This window comes from Gymnoscopelus microlampas (genome assembly GCF_963454915.1).
Source record: "Gymnoscopelus microlampas genome assembly, chromosome: 24".
NCBI classification, from domain to species: domain Eukaryota; kingdom Metazoa; phylum Chordata; class Actinopteri; order Myctophiformes; family Myctophidae; genus Gymnoscopelus; species Gymnoscopelus microlampas.
In genome coordinates this window covers 442,380-457,379 of record NC_139961.1, presented here as the reverse complement: position 1 = coordinate 457,379, position 15,000 = coordinate 442,380, and the positions used below count along the sequence as shown (strand labels likewise).

The following is a 15,000-nucleotide window of genomic DNA, read 5'->3' as shown; positions in this document are numbered from 1 at the left end:
AAATATTACAGAATGTATTTAAATATTATAGAATATATTCTAAATATTATAGAATATATTTTAAATATTACAGAATGTATTTAAATATTATAGAATATATTCTAAATATTATAGAATATATTTTAAATATTACAGAATGTATTTAAATATTATAGAATATATTCTAAATATTATAGAATATATTTTAAATATCATAGAATATATTTTAAATATTATAGAATATATTTTAAATATTATAGAATATATTTTAAATATTACAGAATGTATTTAAATATTATAGAATATATTTAAATATTACAGAATGTATTTAAATATTATAGAATATATTTAAATATTACAGAATGCATGTTAAACACATAGAATGCATTATTAAACACAGAATGCATGTTAATCATATATTTCCACAGACTCATGAGAGCCAGGACCTGCTGGTACCAGAGAAGGAGGAGGAGTACACCTCCCCTAACGAGGGGAACACCTCCCCTAACGAGGGGAACACCTCCCCTAACGAGGGGAACACCTCCCCTAACGGGCAGCAGATCAAGGTCAGTGAGGAGCAGACTTAGCTGTGGTCCACAGCGTTAGAAGGAGGTTCTCCTTTAACATTATGGTCTGTCTGTCTGTCTGTCTGTCTGTCTGTCTGTCTGTCTGTCTGTCTGTCTGTCTGTCTGTCTGTCTGTCTCTTAGCCATGGTTCACATGACGCTCGTCTGTCACATGGACCAGGGCCGGACTGGGACCAAAATTCAGCCCTGGCCATTTTGGTCCGAAAAGGCCCACAGGGTTGCCAGATCTGCTTATTATAATTTCCCCGCATTTTTTTTGTTTGTTGAAAATAGCAGATCTACAAGCTCACAACGCGTCGCATCGCGACGCGTTGTGAGCTTGTAGATCTGCTATTTTCAAATAGCTGATGTATAATGTTAAAGTGCTCATGTTGGCCCATAGTCGCTTCTTTTGTGGGCTGCTTTTCCTAGACCTGGTTGCTTGTTTCTCTCACAGAATCTGGCAACACTGGTGGCCCAGCGGCCCACCGGGCATATATATGCCCGGTGGGCCAAATGGCCAGTCCGCCCCTGACATGGACACACTTGTTCCTGTTTGTTTGTTTTTTTACATTTACATAAACGTTCACATTTCAAATATAAAGTGCTGACCTCACGGCCAACGGGCCAAGGATGTAACAAGTTGAGCCGGTGAAGGTCTAAGTACCCGTATCTTCCGTATTGTTCAATAAAAAGCATTTTAATCCCATCGCCGGCCATTTTCTCTGAAGTTTCTCTGATGCTTTCAACTACGCGACCCTATTGGTTGGGAGGTGTATTGCACCCTGATACATTACCAAAAAAATAATAATAATAATAGAAAATGGCCGCCGATCGGCTTAAAATGCTTTTTATTGAACAATATGGAAGTTATTATGATTATATTAACTGTAAAGTATTGTTTTAATAGTAACATGTTTTAAAATGTTACTATTAAAACAATGCTTTACAATTGAGATAATTATAATAACTTCCATATTGTTTTGGGGAGCACAGGAGGCGCAGTCGGTAGCGCTGTCGCGTCACAGCTAGAAGGTCCTGGGTTCGATTCCCGCCGGGGACGCTGTGGGCGCTGGGGGCGTGTCTTCTCCTCCGCGTCATCAGCGCCCATACCCTAGGTGGGGGTTGGCGAAAGGGCCTACTCTGTGTGGAGTTTGCATGTTCTCCCCGTTTCTCCTAGGGCAGTGGTTCTCAAACATTTTCATGTCAAGGACCCCCAAATTGACACTTATTAGCCCGCGGACCCCCATTTGAATAGATATGCCAGGGACCCCCCATAAGAGAAGATTTTTACAGCTCTATAGCAGTGATTCTCAACCATTTTGATTTCAAGGACCCCCAGTTTGACATGCTTTAGGGCTACGGACCCCCATTTAATGGCATTCCTATCTCTGGGACCCCAATTCATATTGTAAAATCAATGTTAATGTAACTCTGAGAGTGTATTTGGTTCCATTTGTACACTCTCAGAGTTACAGCCCCATAAGGGTCCATTTGGTTCCATTTGTACACTCTCAGTGTTACAGACCCATAAGGGTCCATTTGGTTCCTGTCCATCATTTAGCTGGGTACCCCCTGGAACCCCCTCAAGTACCCCTGGGGGTCCCCGGACCCCACTTTGAGAACCAACGTCCTAGGGTATTTAATACCCTCACAAAAACATGTAGTAATCCTGGCCACTATATACTGCCTCCCCCTGGTCAGCCGGGGCGCCTGATGGAGGGGAAAAGGAACTGGTTGGAATAACGTGTTCCTTCCACGCGCTACGTCTAACCAGGGAAACTCCCCCCTGTCAGGTGACAAGAAGGTCAGTTGGCTCTCATGCATTGAAGGAGGCATGAGCTCGGCCCTGGCCTCCCAAGGCTGGTGGGGGGAGTGTAGCGCCCAGGATCACTTAGCAAATTGGCCCCGGGTGAAAAAAGGGGTTACAAAAATCGAGGGATAAAATTATAAAAAAAATAGTAACATGTTTTGTCAATCCTAGTGTGCGTTATTTCGGTTGTTTAGGTTTAGTTAAAGGAGAACTTCGCTCACCTGTATCTTTTTAATTGGTCCTCACTAATGCTGATTGTAAGGTGACATCATGTCTGTCTGCTCACTCTGTGTTCTCATTGGAGGACTGTGGACACTTCAGAAACCTGTCTACCAGTGACATCATCGACGGGGAATCCAAACTAAGAGAAGCTACGGCCTTTCTCTTCCTGGGAAGATGAAATATTAGCCTGGTAAACCCTCCCTCCAGAAATCTCATTTCCATTTGATTTCTGGAGTGAGTCTGGCTTGATCCGCCTTTCTGCAATATTGGCTCTGTACGCCGACCTGACGAGCCTATCAGCGTCGTCGCACATCGTTCTGTGATTGACAGCGACAGTTGGCCAATCAGGTGGCGAGTTCGAGTGAGCCCGAATGAAGCCGAGTGCAGCCTGAGTGCCTCCGACAAAAGACGAACGGCAGCCATTGTTGTTGTCCGAGTGCCTTCACGTCTTACTTCCGTTTTTAAAACGGTCTCAAACTTCGTTTTTGAGGCACGTAATTTACTATTAAGATATCGTTTGGATAGAATTTAGTTGTTTAACTTCATATATGTGGTCAATTAATCATGACAGAGCCTATTTAAAAATATAAATTCAGAGAACCGGCAGGGGCGGGGAGTGACACGCATGTATCCCAATAAGGCAACCTATTTTGGGCATGGCCGTCCCAAAAGTTCCGTTGCGTCACATAGTCTGGAGGTGGTCAAAATGAACTGCTGATTGGCTGAAGGGGAAAAACGATCATTGGCTGAAGGGGTTGTCAGTCAACGGTATTACTCCCGCCCAACTCCAGCCCACAGCCAATATTGCAGAAAGGCGGATCAGGCCAGACTCACTCCTGAAATCAAATGGAAATGAGATTTCCGGAGGGAGGGTTTACCAGGCTAAACCACAGACGTACGTTCAGGGAGATTATAGATACATTTATGTTAATAAGATGACCTGCTCCTCCTCCCTCCAGCAGGACGGGCCGGTCAGCTACAACCCAGACAAGATGACCCAGGGCCCGGTCAACGCCATCACTGTGCTCACCCTGCTGGACAAGCTGGTCAACATGCTGGACACAGTGCAGGAGAACCAGCACAAGATGGAGGTATAGAGTACCATACAGCTACATGCTAACATGCTAACATAACATGCTGGACACAGTGCAAGAGAACCAGCACAAGATGGAGGTATAGAGTACCATACAGCTACATGCTAACATGCTAACATAACATGCTGGACACAGTGCAGGAGAACCAGCACAAGATGGAGGTATAGAGTACCATACAGCTACATGCTAACATGCTAACATAACATGCTGGACACAGTGCAAGAGAACCAGCACAAGATGGAGGTATAGAGTACCATACAGCTACATGCTAACATGCTAACATAACATGATGCTTATGATGCGATAACGTGAGGACATGGGGGGCGTGGTGAGGGGGCATCCAGGCTGACGTGATTGGTTGATTGTTTTCAGGTGCGTCAAGAGGACATGGGGGGCGTGGTGAAGGGCATCCAGGCCGACATGACCAAACTGTCTAAGAACCACAGCCACACCTCCAACACCGTCAGCAAGCTGCTGGACAAGAGCCGCAAGGTGTCTGTCACAATGAAAGAGGTAAATATATATTATAATATATACATATACACACCACATACAGATGTGCCATTTCAAAACTTCAAATGTCCTGCCATCGCTAAGACAGTACATTTTCAGGGGATTCCCAGGGCAATAAGAGGGACAAAGAAGTGCATTTAAAATGCTGAATTATTTTGATGATCACTGCTTTTATGATGCTAATTAATTTGAGCAACTGGTCAAATCACCTTTCGCCTCATAATGAGTCTGACACCTTCTTCAACACACATTCTTTTGTTCTCATGTACATGGATGTCTGTTGAAGGGAAAAACGGGGGTGTGTAGTGACAACTTCTTTTCAGGGGCAAAACAGTGCATTTTTAAGGGCAGAACAGGGAGGAAAAAAATCATTTTCAGGGCACTTTCAGGGAAACAGTAACGTGTGAAGTTTTGAAGTGGCACATCTGTAGGTAGGGAACGAAAACTACTAATCACCAGAAGTCTGAAGTGCATTTCCTGTAAAAAACAAGCAACTAAGAGTATACCTAGAGCTAAGGTAAAAGTGCTATATATCAGCTATCTACTGTCTTAAACACATGAGACAAAATAGCTAAATCAAATGAGCACGAGCTAAAACAAATAAGTGTATCGACTAAACAAGATCCAATAAAACAATACAACAATAAAACAAGAGTTCGTACAACTAGTTAACAACAAGTAGGCCAGACAAAGAGGAAGGGCAGTGTTTCCTGAAGAGGTGGGTTTTCAGCCTGCGGTGGCTCAGGCAGAATACAGGGTTCCTCCAGTAAGTTGAATTACACACTGAAGTCACACTGTCCCCGGAGAGACTTATAACACCTTGACACTGTGAATCCCCTACTTGTCCAAGGCTTCAGGTGAAACTGCCTTTAATGGGCTCTCAGCTGAGACCTAGCAATAGAAGCAAGCTAAATAACAACTACTTATAAGCTAAACCAACTATACTATACAACTATACAACTAGACAACACTGACACTTTAGAATAGTGGTTTTCAACCAGTGGTCCGGGGACCACCAGTGGTCCTTGAGGGAGTTCCAGGGGGTCCCCGGCTAAATGATGGACAGGGACCAAATGGACCCTTATGGGTCTGTAACTCTGAGAGTGTACAAATGGAACCAAATGGACCCTAACGGGTCCATTTGGTTCCATTTGTACACTCTCAGAGTTACATTAACATTGTTTTTATAATAAAAATTGGGGTCCCAGAGATATAAATTCCATTAAATGGGGGTCCGTAGCCCCTAATGCATGTTAAACTGGGGGGTCCTTGAAATTAATATGGTTGAGAATCACTGCTAGAGCCGTAAAAATCGTCTCTTATTGGGGGTCCCGGGCATAACTTTTCAAATGGGGGTCCGTGGGCTAATGTTTGTCAATTTGGGGGTCCTTGACGCAACAACGGTTGAAAACCACTGCTTTAGAACAAAGTACAGCTACTTAAAGCAACCTGCTGTTGTAAGAGAATATACTCAAACTCTCTACGTGGCTCAGGCAGAATACAGGGTTCCTCCAGAAGTTGAATTACACACACACACACACACACACACACACACACACACACACACACACACACACACACACACACATACCACTACACACTACACACACACACCACTACACACTACACACACACATACCACTACACACTACACACACATACCACTACACACTACACACACACACACCACTACACACTACACACACATACCACTACACTAACTATTATATTCTTTTTTATTATGTTCTATTACTATAGAGCTGTAACTATTTATATATATATATGCTAACCTACGTAGCCTGATGCTAAACTCTTTAGCCTGATGCTAACCTACTTAGCCTAGTGCTAACCTACGTAGCTTGATGCTAACCTACGTAGCTCTGGCCAGATGAACAGTTCACTATGTGAGTGACCCCAAACCCCTTAACCCCTTAACCCCCTAACCCTAACCCTAACCAAATAACCAGCCTAGCCTGTAACCTACCTAACACACACACACACACACACACACACACACACACACACACACACACACACACACACACACACACACACACACACACACACACACACACACGCGGTGTGTTGCCTGGGGCTTTTGAAGCAGGAAATGAGCAGCATGGAATGAACCTGAGAACCAGACAGATGCTCACACTGTGTGTGTGTGTGTGTGTGTGTGTGTGTGTGTGTGTGTGTGTGTGTGTGTGTGTGTGTGTGTGTGTGTGTGTGTCTGTGTGTGTGTGTGTGTGTGTGTGTGTGTGTGTGTGTGTCTGTGTGTGTGTGTATGTGTGTGTCTGTGTCTGTGTCTGTGTCTGTGTCTGTGTGTGTGTGTGTGTGTGTGTGTGTGTGTGTGTGTGTGTGTGTGTATGTGTGTATGTGTAGGTGCGCGATAAGATGGAGAGACAAGCAGGTCAGGTGAAGAAGCTGGAGGCCAATCACGCTCATCTGCTGAAGAGGAACAACTTCAAAGTTCTCATCTTCCAGGTTAGTGTGTGTGTGTGTGTGTGTGTGTGTGTGTGTGTGTGTGTCTGTCTGTCTGTCTGTCTGTCTGTCTGTCTGTCTGTCTGTGTGTGTGTGTGTGTGTGTGTGTGTGTGTGTGTGTGTGTGTGTGTGTGTGTGTGTGTGTGTGTGTGTGTGTGTGTGTGTGTGTGTGTCAGCGGTGTAAAGTAACTAAGTACATGTACTCAAGTACTGTACTTAAAGTACAATTTTGAGGTGCTTTTACGTGTTTCCCATTTTCTGTACTTTTACTCGACTACTCCACTACATCTCAGAGGAAAGTCTTTTTAGCGGTGCCAACCGCTCTACACTTGACTTTGTCCGTATGTTATGTCCGTTTGTTTGTAGCACGGGATGAGCACGGCAAAGAAGCAACACATACAAACACACACACGCACACGCACACGCACACGCACACACACAGACTTGGAGATTGCCTATGCCATCTCTCCTCTCATTGGCCACACGTGCCACTGCTTATCAAAGACGTATGTTATGTCCGTCCGTCCGTATGAGCACGGGATGAGCACGGGATTTTAAACAGCTATAACTCCAGTTTGCAGCATGCCACCAAGTCCACATTTGGTATGTGGACTTAGACCACCAATAGGGACGAACTGAAATGAGTTAAACCCCGCCCCAAAGGCACCGCTTCCTTCACACAGGGTGTGATTTTTTTTACTCCAGTACAATTATTTGAAAACTTCAATACTTTTACTTAAGAAGAACATTTGAGTACTTTTTCCACCACTTCTCGTGTGTGTGTGTGTGTGTGTGTGTGTGTGTGTGTGTGTGTGTGTGTGTGTGTGTGTGTTATTCCACGTAGAGGAAAACATGAGTTCCGCTGGTTTCCCCCGCTGAGGTGTGTGTGTGTGTGTGTGTGTGTGTGTGTGTGTGTGTGTGTGTGTGTGTGTGTGTGTGTGTGTGTGTGTGTGTGTGTGTGTGTGTGTGTGTGTATGTGCGTGTGTGGGTGGGGTTTTGGAAGAGACAGGCAAAGGAATGAGTGGGATTGCCCCACACACACACACACACACACACACACACACACACACACACACACACACACACACACACACACACAGTGACTGCAGTCTCCAACATTTGGCACCCGACTGTACATTCCTTCTCTTTGGCAAGAAGTTCTCTCTCTCTCTCTCTCTCTCTCTCTCTCTCTCTCTCTCTCTCTCTCTCAGTGAAATATTTATATTACAGTACAGGTAGTTCTGACCTCGCTATTGTTTGAAATAGACTCTCCAGCCGTGCCTAAGGGAACATGACAGTCATCACACCCAGCCGTTAAGATGTGAGAACAGATTAATCATGATTTATGCTGTTTAGACGCTGTTTCAGCAGAGCAGCAGCAGCAAGCCGGGCTCAGCGTTGCCAGATGTTGCGAGAGAAATAAGCAACCAGTTTTATGAGAACAAAGCCCAAAAGAAGCAACTTCTAGGCCACATGCATGAGCACTTAAAACCTATGCTAATTTTTTGAAGCAAGCCTAAGCAAGTACACTTTAGAAACAAGCCCCCAGGAAACGCAACCCGGCCACAACGACCGACATTTTACAAGAAACTTTACAGAAAAACAATATATATATATATACAATATATATATATATATATTTTTTTAGGATTTAGATTTTTTTTAGAGGCGGCCTCAGGTCTTAATGGGTTAAGAAATGATGAATTTCAATCCAATATTTGAGTTACAATGAGATTGAGCTGCCAGTTAAAGGGGCTACACCATGAATTTCATTTTTTTTTTAGGTTTTTAGTATTTTTTGGGCTCCCCAGTGTCTCTTGTACCCAAATTTTTTTTTTTTTTTAACATTCAGTCATTCATGCTCATTTCATGGATTTCCTGAATGGGCGTGTCTGAACAGGCCATTTCAGAATGGCAGGGCAAGTGATGTCACTTGATGATGGCCAGACAGAATTGCTCAGTAGCTCCCCCCCTGCCCAATAGGACGTTTTGGTATTGCAGCTGAAAAAGCTTGGAATGACAGACAGTCAGATTGTGAGAAAAAATATCTGGATGTTTTTTGGGCTTACAACCTGTTTAAAACGTATTAGGGGGCAATATTTATATATAATATATATTTTTTGAATTCATGGTGTAGCCCCTTTAAATCTCCTTTCTCTGCGTGGTAATTATTCAGTCACACACTCTGTCACACAGCCTGATCCATCTGAATGGGTCCGGACTGACTGAGTAAAAACAGGGACTAGTTGTGTGTGTCAGACCCAGTGTATTTCAGGATAACAACAGATAACAACAGATAAGCCACCTCTTAACTTTTCCTGCCAAAAACGAGATTTCTCTTTTTTTTTCGTAGCTTTTTTAAATTTTTCGTTTATTACAAAGGAAGCAGGAGATAACGCGACGCGAAGATTTTCTGCTCCATTCACTTCAATGTTAAAAAAAAATCACATTTTACCTATTCTTGCAATGTATTTTCTCCGGGAGGGAAGGGGGTAGATTGTGTATATATTCTGGCAGTTAAAGGACGACTTCACCACTTTTCAACCTATCTTCATATAATAGTTCCTCACTAATGCTCATGATAAAATGATTTAAAAAAATGTTCTACCTGGTCTGTGTCTCATAGGAGGGCTGTGGACAGTCCAGAAACCCGTCTACCAGTGACATCATCGTTAGGCAGGATATTTTTTTCCAAAAAGATTACAATTTTTTTATTCAGATTTTTATTAAGGCGAGAACAATGGGATCTTTTATTGCAAGTTTCCAGGAATACAAAGCCTGCAGTTTCTATTAGCTTGGATTCCCCATCGATGATGTCACTGGTAGACGGGTTTCTGAACTGTCTACAGCCCTCCTCTGAGACACAGACTGATTAGAAAAAAATTGTACCATTTTATCATGAGCATTAGTGAGGACCTATTATATGAAGATATGTTGAAAAGTGGTGAAGTCGTCCTTTAATATGACGCAAAAATTGTAATCAAACAGGAGTGTAGTGGGCGTAGGAAGAGCCTACAGACACTGTGGTCTGTAAAGAATGCGTGATGATGAAACCCTCACAGCTCAAACACAGCGCTGCCTGAAACACAAACCACTTCATTTCTTAACGAGACAAACTGAATGAACTGAATCAGACATGATTAAAACCTCTGTATCACCTGTGGCTAATTAAACACATATGTGCCAGTAGCATGTCTGTCTGTCTGTCCGTCTGTCTGTCTGTCTGTCTGTCTGTCTGTCTGTCTGTCTGTCTGTCTGTGGCTCTGTCTGTCTGTCTGTCTGTCTGTCTGTCTGTCTGTCTGTCTGTCTGTCTGTCTGTCTGTCTGTCTGTCTGTGGCTCTGTCTGTCTGTCTGTCTGTCTGTCCGTCTGTCTGTCTGTCTGTCTGTCTGTCTGTCTGTCTGTCTGTCTGTCTGTCTGTCTGTCTGTCTGTCTGTCTGTCTGTCTGTGGCTCTGTCTGTTTGTCTGTCTGTCTGTCTGTCTGTCTGTCTGTCTGTCTGTCTGTCTGTCTGTCTGTCTGTCTGTCTGTCTGTCTGTCTGTGGCTCTGTCTGTCTGTCTGTCTGTCTGTCTGTCTGTCTGTCTGTCTGTCTGTCTGTCTGTCTGTCTGTCTGTCTGTGGCTCTGTCTGTCTGTCTGTCTGTCTGTCTGTCTGTCTGTCTGTCTGTCTGTCTGTCTGTCTGTGTCTCATTGTCTGTCTGTATGTCCCATGTCTGTGGCTCTGTGTGTCTGTCTGTCTGTCTGTCTGTCTGTCTGTAACATTGTGTGACAAATGCATGAGTTAAAGGAGTAGTTCATCAAAAAGTGACTTATTTCCTACACACCCCATGAAGCCTTGAATTCACGGAGATCTTTTAGTTTTTGTTGCTTTTCCCCGAGACAATAATGTGATGACCGGTGGAGTCATGTGTCTCCTGTGTTAACTGTGCATAACTGAATAGGATGTTTTAATATCAGTTATTATGGTGGTACTTGGAGAGACAGATATATTCTGAGGTGGTACCTACTACCTGGTGTAAAAAGGTTTGAGAACCACTATATCTCTCTCTCTCACTCTCACACACTCACTCTCTCTCTCTCTCTCTCTCTCTCTCTCTCTCTCTCTCTCTCTCTCTCTCTCTCTCTCTCTCTCTCTCTCTCTCTCTCTCTCTCTCTCTCTCTCTCTCTCTCTCTCTCTCTCTCTCTCTCTCTCTCTCTCTCTCTTTCTTTCTCATATAGTGATGGTGCTTACAGTGGGGTGCTTACAGCCAATCAGAACACTTGTTGTTGGCCTGTATTGACCAGTAACAGAACAGCTCGAAGCATCTTAACTTTTTGAAATTCTTTGAATATATATATATATTTTTAAGGCAAACGTTTGTCAAATGTTCATTATTTAAACTATTTGTTAAATGTCTTCTGAATCCTAAGCCATTGGTTCTCAAAGTGGGGTCCGGGGACCCCCAGGGGTACTTGAGGCGGTTCCAGGGGGTCCCCAGTTAAATGATGGATAGGAATCAAATGGATCCTTATGGGTCTGTAACTCTGAGAGTGTACAAATGGAACCAAATGGACCCTAACGGGTCCATTTGGTTCCATTTGTACACTCTCAGAGTTAAATTAACATTGATTTTATAATATAAATTGGGGTCCCAGAGGTATAAATGCCATTAAATGGGGGTCCGTAGCCTAATACATGTCAAACTGGGGGTCCTTGACATTAAAATGGTTGAGAATCACTGCGAGAAAGCCGTATAAATCTTCTCTTATTGGGGTCCCTGGCTTATGTTTTCAAATGGGGGTCCGCGGGCTAATAAGTGTCAATTTTGGGGTCCTTGACATGAAAAGGTTTGAGAACCACTGTCCTAAGCGTCTTGTTGTTATAATATCAGTGGTGCTCAAACTCCTTCTTGTCAAAAAAAACTAAAATGTTTAAAAAAAAATATGTGTCTTTAACACAAATGTTTCAGATTTTTCAAAAAATAGCAGATCTACAAGCTTGTAGATCTGCTATTTTATTTTGAATAACCAAATAAATGTATAAACTAGGGGTGTGCCGATACACTAATTTCACCAAACGATACGATACGATATTTGTCTCACAACTTCGATACGATTTCGATACGATACGATACGCACTTTTTATTATGAAAATATATGGGGGAGAAAAAAAGTAAATGCAAACAAATAATTCTGTTTTTGCATTATTCAGACATGCAAACTTGTAGCTTTTCAGCAACAATAGTCGTTTTCAATCCAAATAGGGCAATAGTGTGACACCTGACCCGAACAAAAAACAACATGTTGTCACCCTTTTCACCTCGGGGCTGTTTGCATGCCTGATTATTATTATTGTAGTAAAAAAAAACAATATTTTTTTTTTCTAAAACGATACATATCGTCGCGAAAACGTATCGCGATATATCGTGGGACGATATATCGGCACACCCCTAGTATAAACGACACAGATGCCTTCCCGGTCTTAATGATTAAAAAGGCAAAAAAGTCAAGAAACGGTCAGGAGGGATTACGACTAATTTGTTTAAAAAGTTCAAAGGTTGAATTTGTTTGTATTTGTGACTTTCTTCACATGTTGTTTTTAAACATGACTCTCTCTCTCTCTCTCTCTCTCTCTCTCTCTCTCTCTCTCTCTCTCTCTCTCTCTCTCTCTCTCTCTGTCTCTCTCTCTCTCTCTCTCTCTCTCTCTCTCTCTCTCTGTGTGGATATTGTATTTAGACTTTTATGCCCATATATGGTTATCTGCTTCTGGCAGGGAATGAACTATAAAATATCTGTATGGAAACACACACACACACACACACGCACGCACGCACGCACGCACGCACGCACGCACGCACGCACGCACGCACGCACGCACGCACGCACGCACGAGAGAGAGAGAGAGAGAGAGAGAGAGAGAGCGCGATACTGTACTTCTCACCCTCTAATGAAGAGTGTGTGTGTGTGTGTGTGTGTGTGTGTGTGTGTGTGTGTGTGTGTGTGTGTGTGTGTGTGTGTGTGTGTGTGTGTGTGTGTGTGTGTGTGTGTCATGGGGCCCATTCTAGCGGCATCATGCCAGGGGGAGTTATGATTGGTCATAGCGTGGTTTGGTTGTCGTGGCAACAGCCTGTGAGGAATTCAATCGTCTGTCTGTCTGTCCTACTGTCTGTCTCTCCTACACTGTCTGTCTCTCAGCTGTCCTACTGTCTGTCTCTCCTACACTATCTGTCTCTCAGCTGTCCTACTGTCTGTCTCTCCTACACTGTCTGTCTCTCAGCTGTCCTACTGTCTGTCTCTCCTACACTGTCTGTCTCTCAGCTGTCCTACTGTCTGTCTCTCCTACACTGTCTGTCTCTCAGCTGTCCTACTGTCTGTCTCTCCTACACTATCTGTCTCTCAGCTGTCCTACTGTCTGTCTCTCCTACACTGTCTCTCATTTTAAAACACAAATGTGTTTTACCTCACACTGAGGAATACATTCCTGAGGGTGTGTGTGTGTGTGTGTGTGTGTGTGTGTGTGTGTGTGTGTGTGTGTGTGTGTGTGTGTGTGTGTGTGTGTGTGTGTGTGTGTGTGTGTGTGTGTGTGTGTGTGTGTGTGTGTGTACACAGTGCACGTCTCATTATCGGCAACACTAAACATTCTTCTACTCCCCAAAATAACCTGCATTCCTCTGTGATGCTAGTGTGTGTGTGTGTTATCTGTGTGTGTGTGTGTGTGTGTGTGTGTGTGTGTGTGTGTGTGTGTGTGTGTGTGTGTGTGTGTGTGTGTGTGTGTGTGTGTGTGTGTGTGTTGTGTGGACGAAGCGTGGGGTTGTGTGATTAGATGTACACACTGCACTGCCAGCCACTGAGACAGACAGACAGACAGACAGACAGACAGACAGACAGACAGACAGACAGACAGACAGCTCTGCGATGGCTTTGCGACCGTTTTCAAAAATATCGATCTGGTTAGTTATTCGGCCCTGCATGTCGCAGACAGTCACAGGACATCAGGCCGTATACGAAAGGGTCTACGAGGAGATCCACGCTACGGCCAATGAGAGCACACTACAGCCACCGTGGCTAGGGGTGTGTCGCGGCGCTGGACCTGACCGCAACAAACAGTCCCTACCCGCAATGTTACCGTCCAGTCCTGTATTAAGTTAACATTATAAAACTAAATGAGAGAGAGAGTGAGCGAGCCTGGTGGGCTGTTTATTTTAGTGTCTGTGTGTGTGTGTGTGTGTGTGTGTGTGTGTGTGTGTGTGTGTGTGTGTGTGTGTGTGTGTGTGTGTGTGTGTGTGTGTGTGTGTGTGTGTGTGTGTGTGTGTGTGTGTGTGCGTGTGCATTGCCAGATGTTGCGAGAGAAATAAGCAACCGGGTCTATGAAAACAAGCCCAAGAAAAGGCCACTCGAGCACTTTAAACCCATTTACAAATACATTGGATGTTTGAAAATAGCCGATCTACAAGCTCACAACGCGTCGCAGCTATTTTTCAAAGAAAGATCTTTGAGAAAATTGTGGAATATTTTCCAAATCCACACAGATCTTGTGTGGGGGGTCTGTGGCACAACATATCTTCAGAAGGTCTGTGGACCAATATTAATTAATATTAATTTTAATTAATCACGGGGGGGCAGACATGGATTAAAATGAATTGGAATCAAAACAAATACGTGGTTGTATTGGGTCTGACTCTGGAGACAGCATTCTAGTGAACTGTGTGATCCCTGGTCTGCGATCAATCTATAGCAGTGGTTTTCAACCTTTTTCGCATCAAGGACCCCCAAATTGACATATATTTGCCCAGGGACCCCCATTTGAAAAGATATGCCAGGGACCCCCAATAAGAGACGATTTTTTACGGCTCTAGCAGTGATTCTCAACCATATTAATTGCAAGGACCCCCAGTTTAACATGCTTTAGGGCTACGGACCCCCATTTCTATCTCTGGGACCCCAATTTTTATTATAAAATCAATGTTAATTTAACGGGTCCATTTGGTTCCATTTGTACACTCTCAGAGTTACAGACCCAAAAGGGTCCATTTGGTTCCTATCCATCATTTAGCTGGGGACCCCCTGGAACTCCCTCTAGGACCACTGGTGGTCCCCGGACCACTGGTTGAAAACCACTGATATATATAGGGTGAAAACCACAATGACATTATGACAGCCGATTTCAAGAAACACACTACAGGAGTGTATTTCTTGAAATGGTCTGTCATAATGTCATAATGTTGTTCACAACACGATTGATCCCCGACAAGGGCTGACACCCTGTAGGATAGTTCACTAGGATGCTATCTCCAGAGTCAGACCCAATACATACATTTGTGTTTATTCCAATTCATTTTAATCCACGTATCCCGTGATA

The 15,000-nt window shown here is 43.7% G+C and overlaps 2 protein-coding genes across 6 annotated transcripts in view; one reads left to right on the top strand and one right to left on the bottom strand.

Moving 5' to 3' along the window:
• LOC311041025 (target of Nesh-SH3-like) overlaps positions 1–15,000 on the bottom strand; it is a gene marked incomplete at its 5' end in the record, with an annotated part of 759,687 nt that overhangs the window by 304,035 nt on the left and 440,652 nt on the right. The window lies entirely within an intron of this gene.
• LOC311040915 (caveolae-associated protein 2-like) overlaps positions 1–15,000 on the top strand; it is a 25,566-nt gene that overhangs the window by 1,090 nt on the left and 9,476 nt on the right. For 2 of the 5 annotated variants that reach the window (XM_084051335.1, XM_084051334.1), the window contains exons 2-5: positions 408–545; positions 3,539–3,670; positions 4,046–4,186; positions 6,569–6,670. In XM_084051335.1, the coding sequence (XP_083907461.1) occupies positions 408–545; positions 3,539–3,670; positions 4,046–4,186; positions 6,569–6,670 (513 nt within the window). Of the gene's footprint in view, positions 1–407; positions 546–3,538; positions 3,671–3,798; positions 3,917–4,045; positions 4,187–6,568; positions 6,671–15,000 lie in introns of those variants that run through there. The other 3 variants (XM_084051336.1, XM_084051338.1, XM_084051337.1) reach the window with 3 other exon arrangements.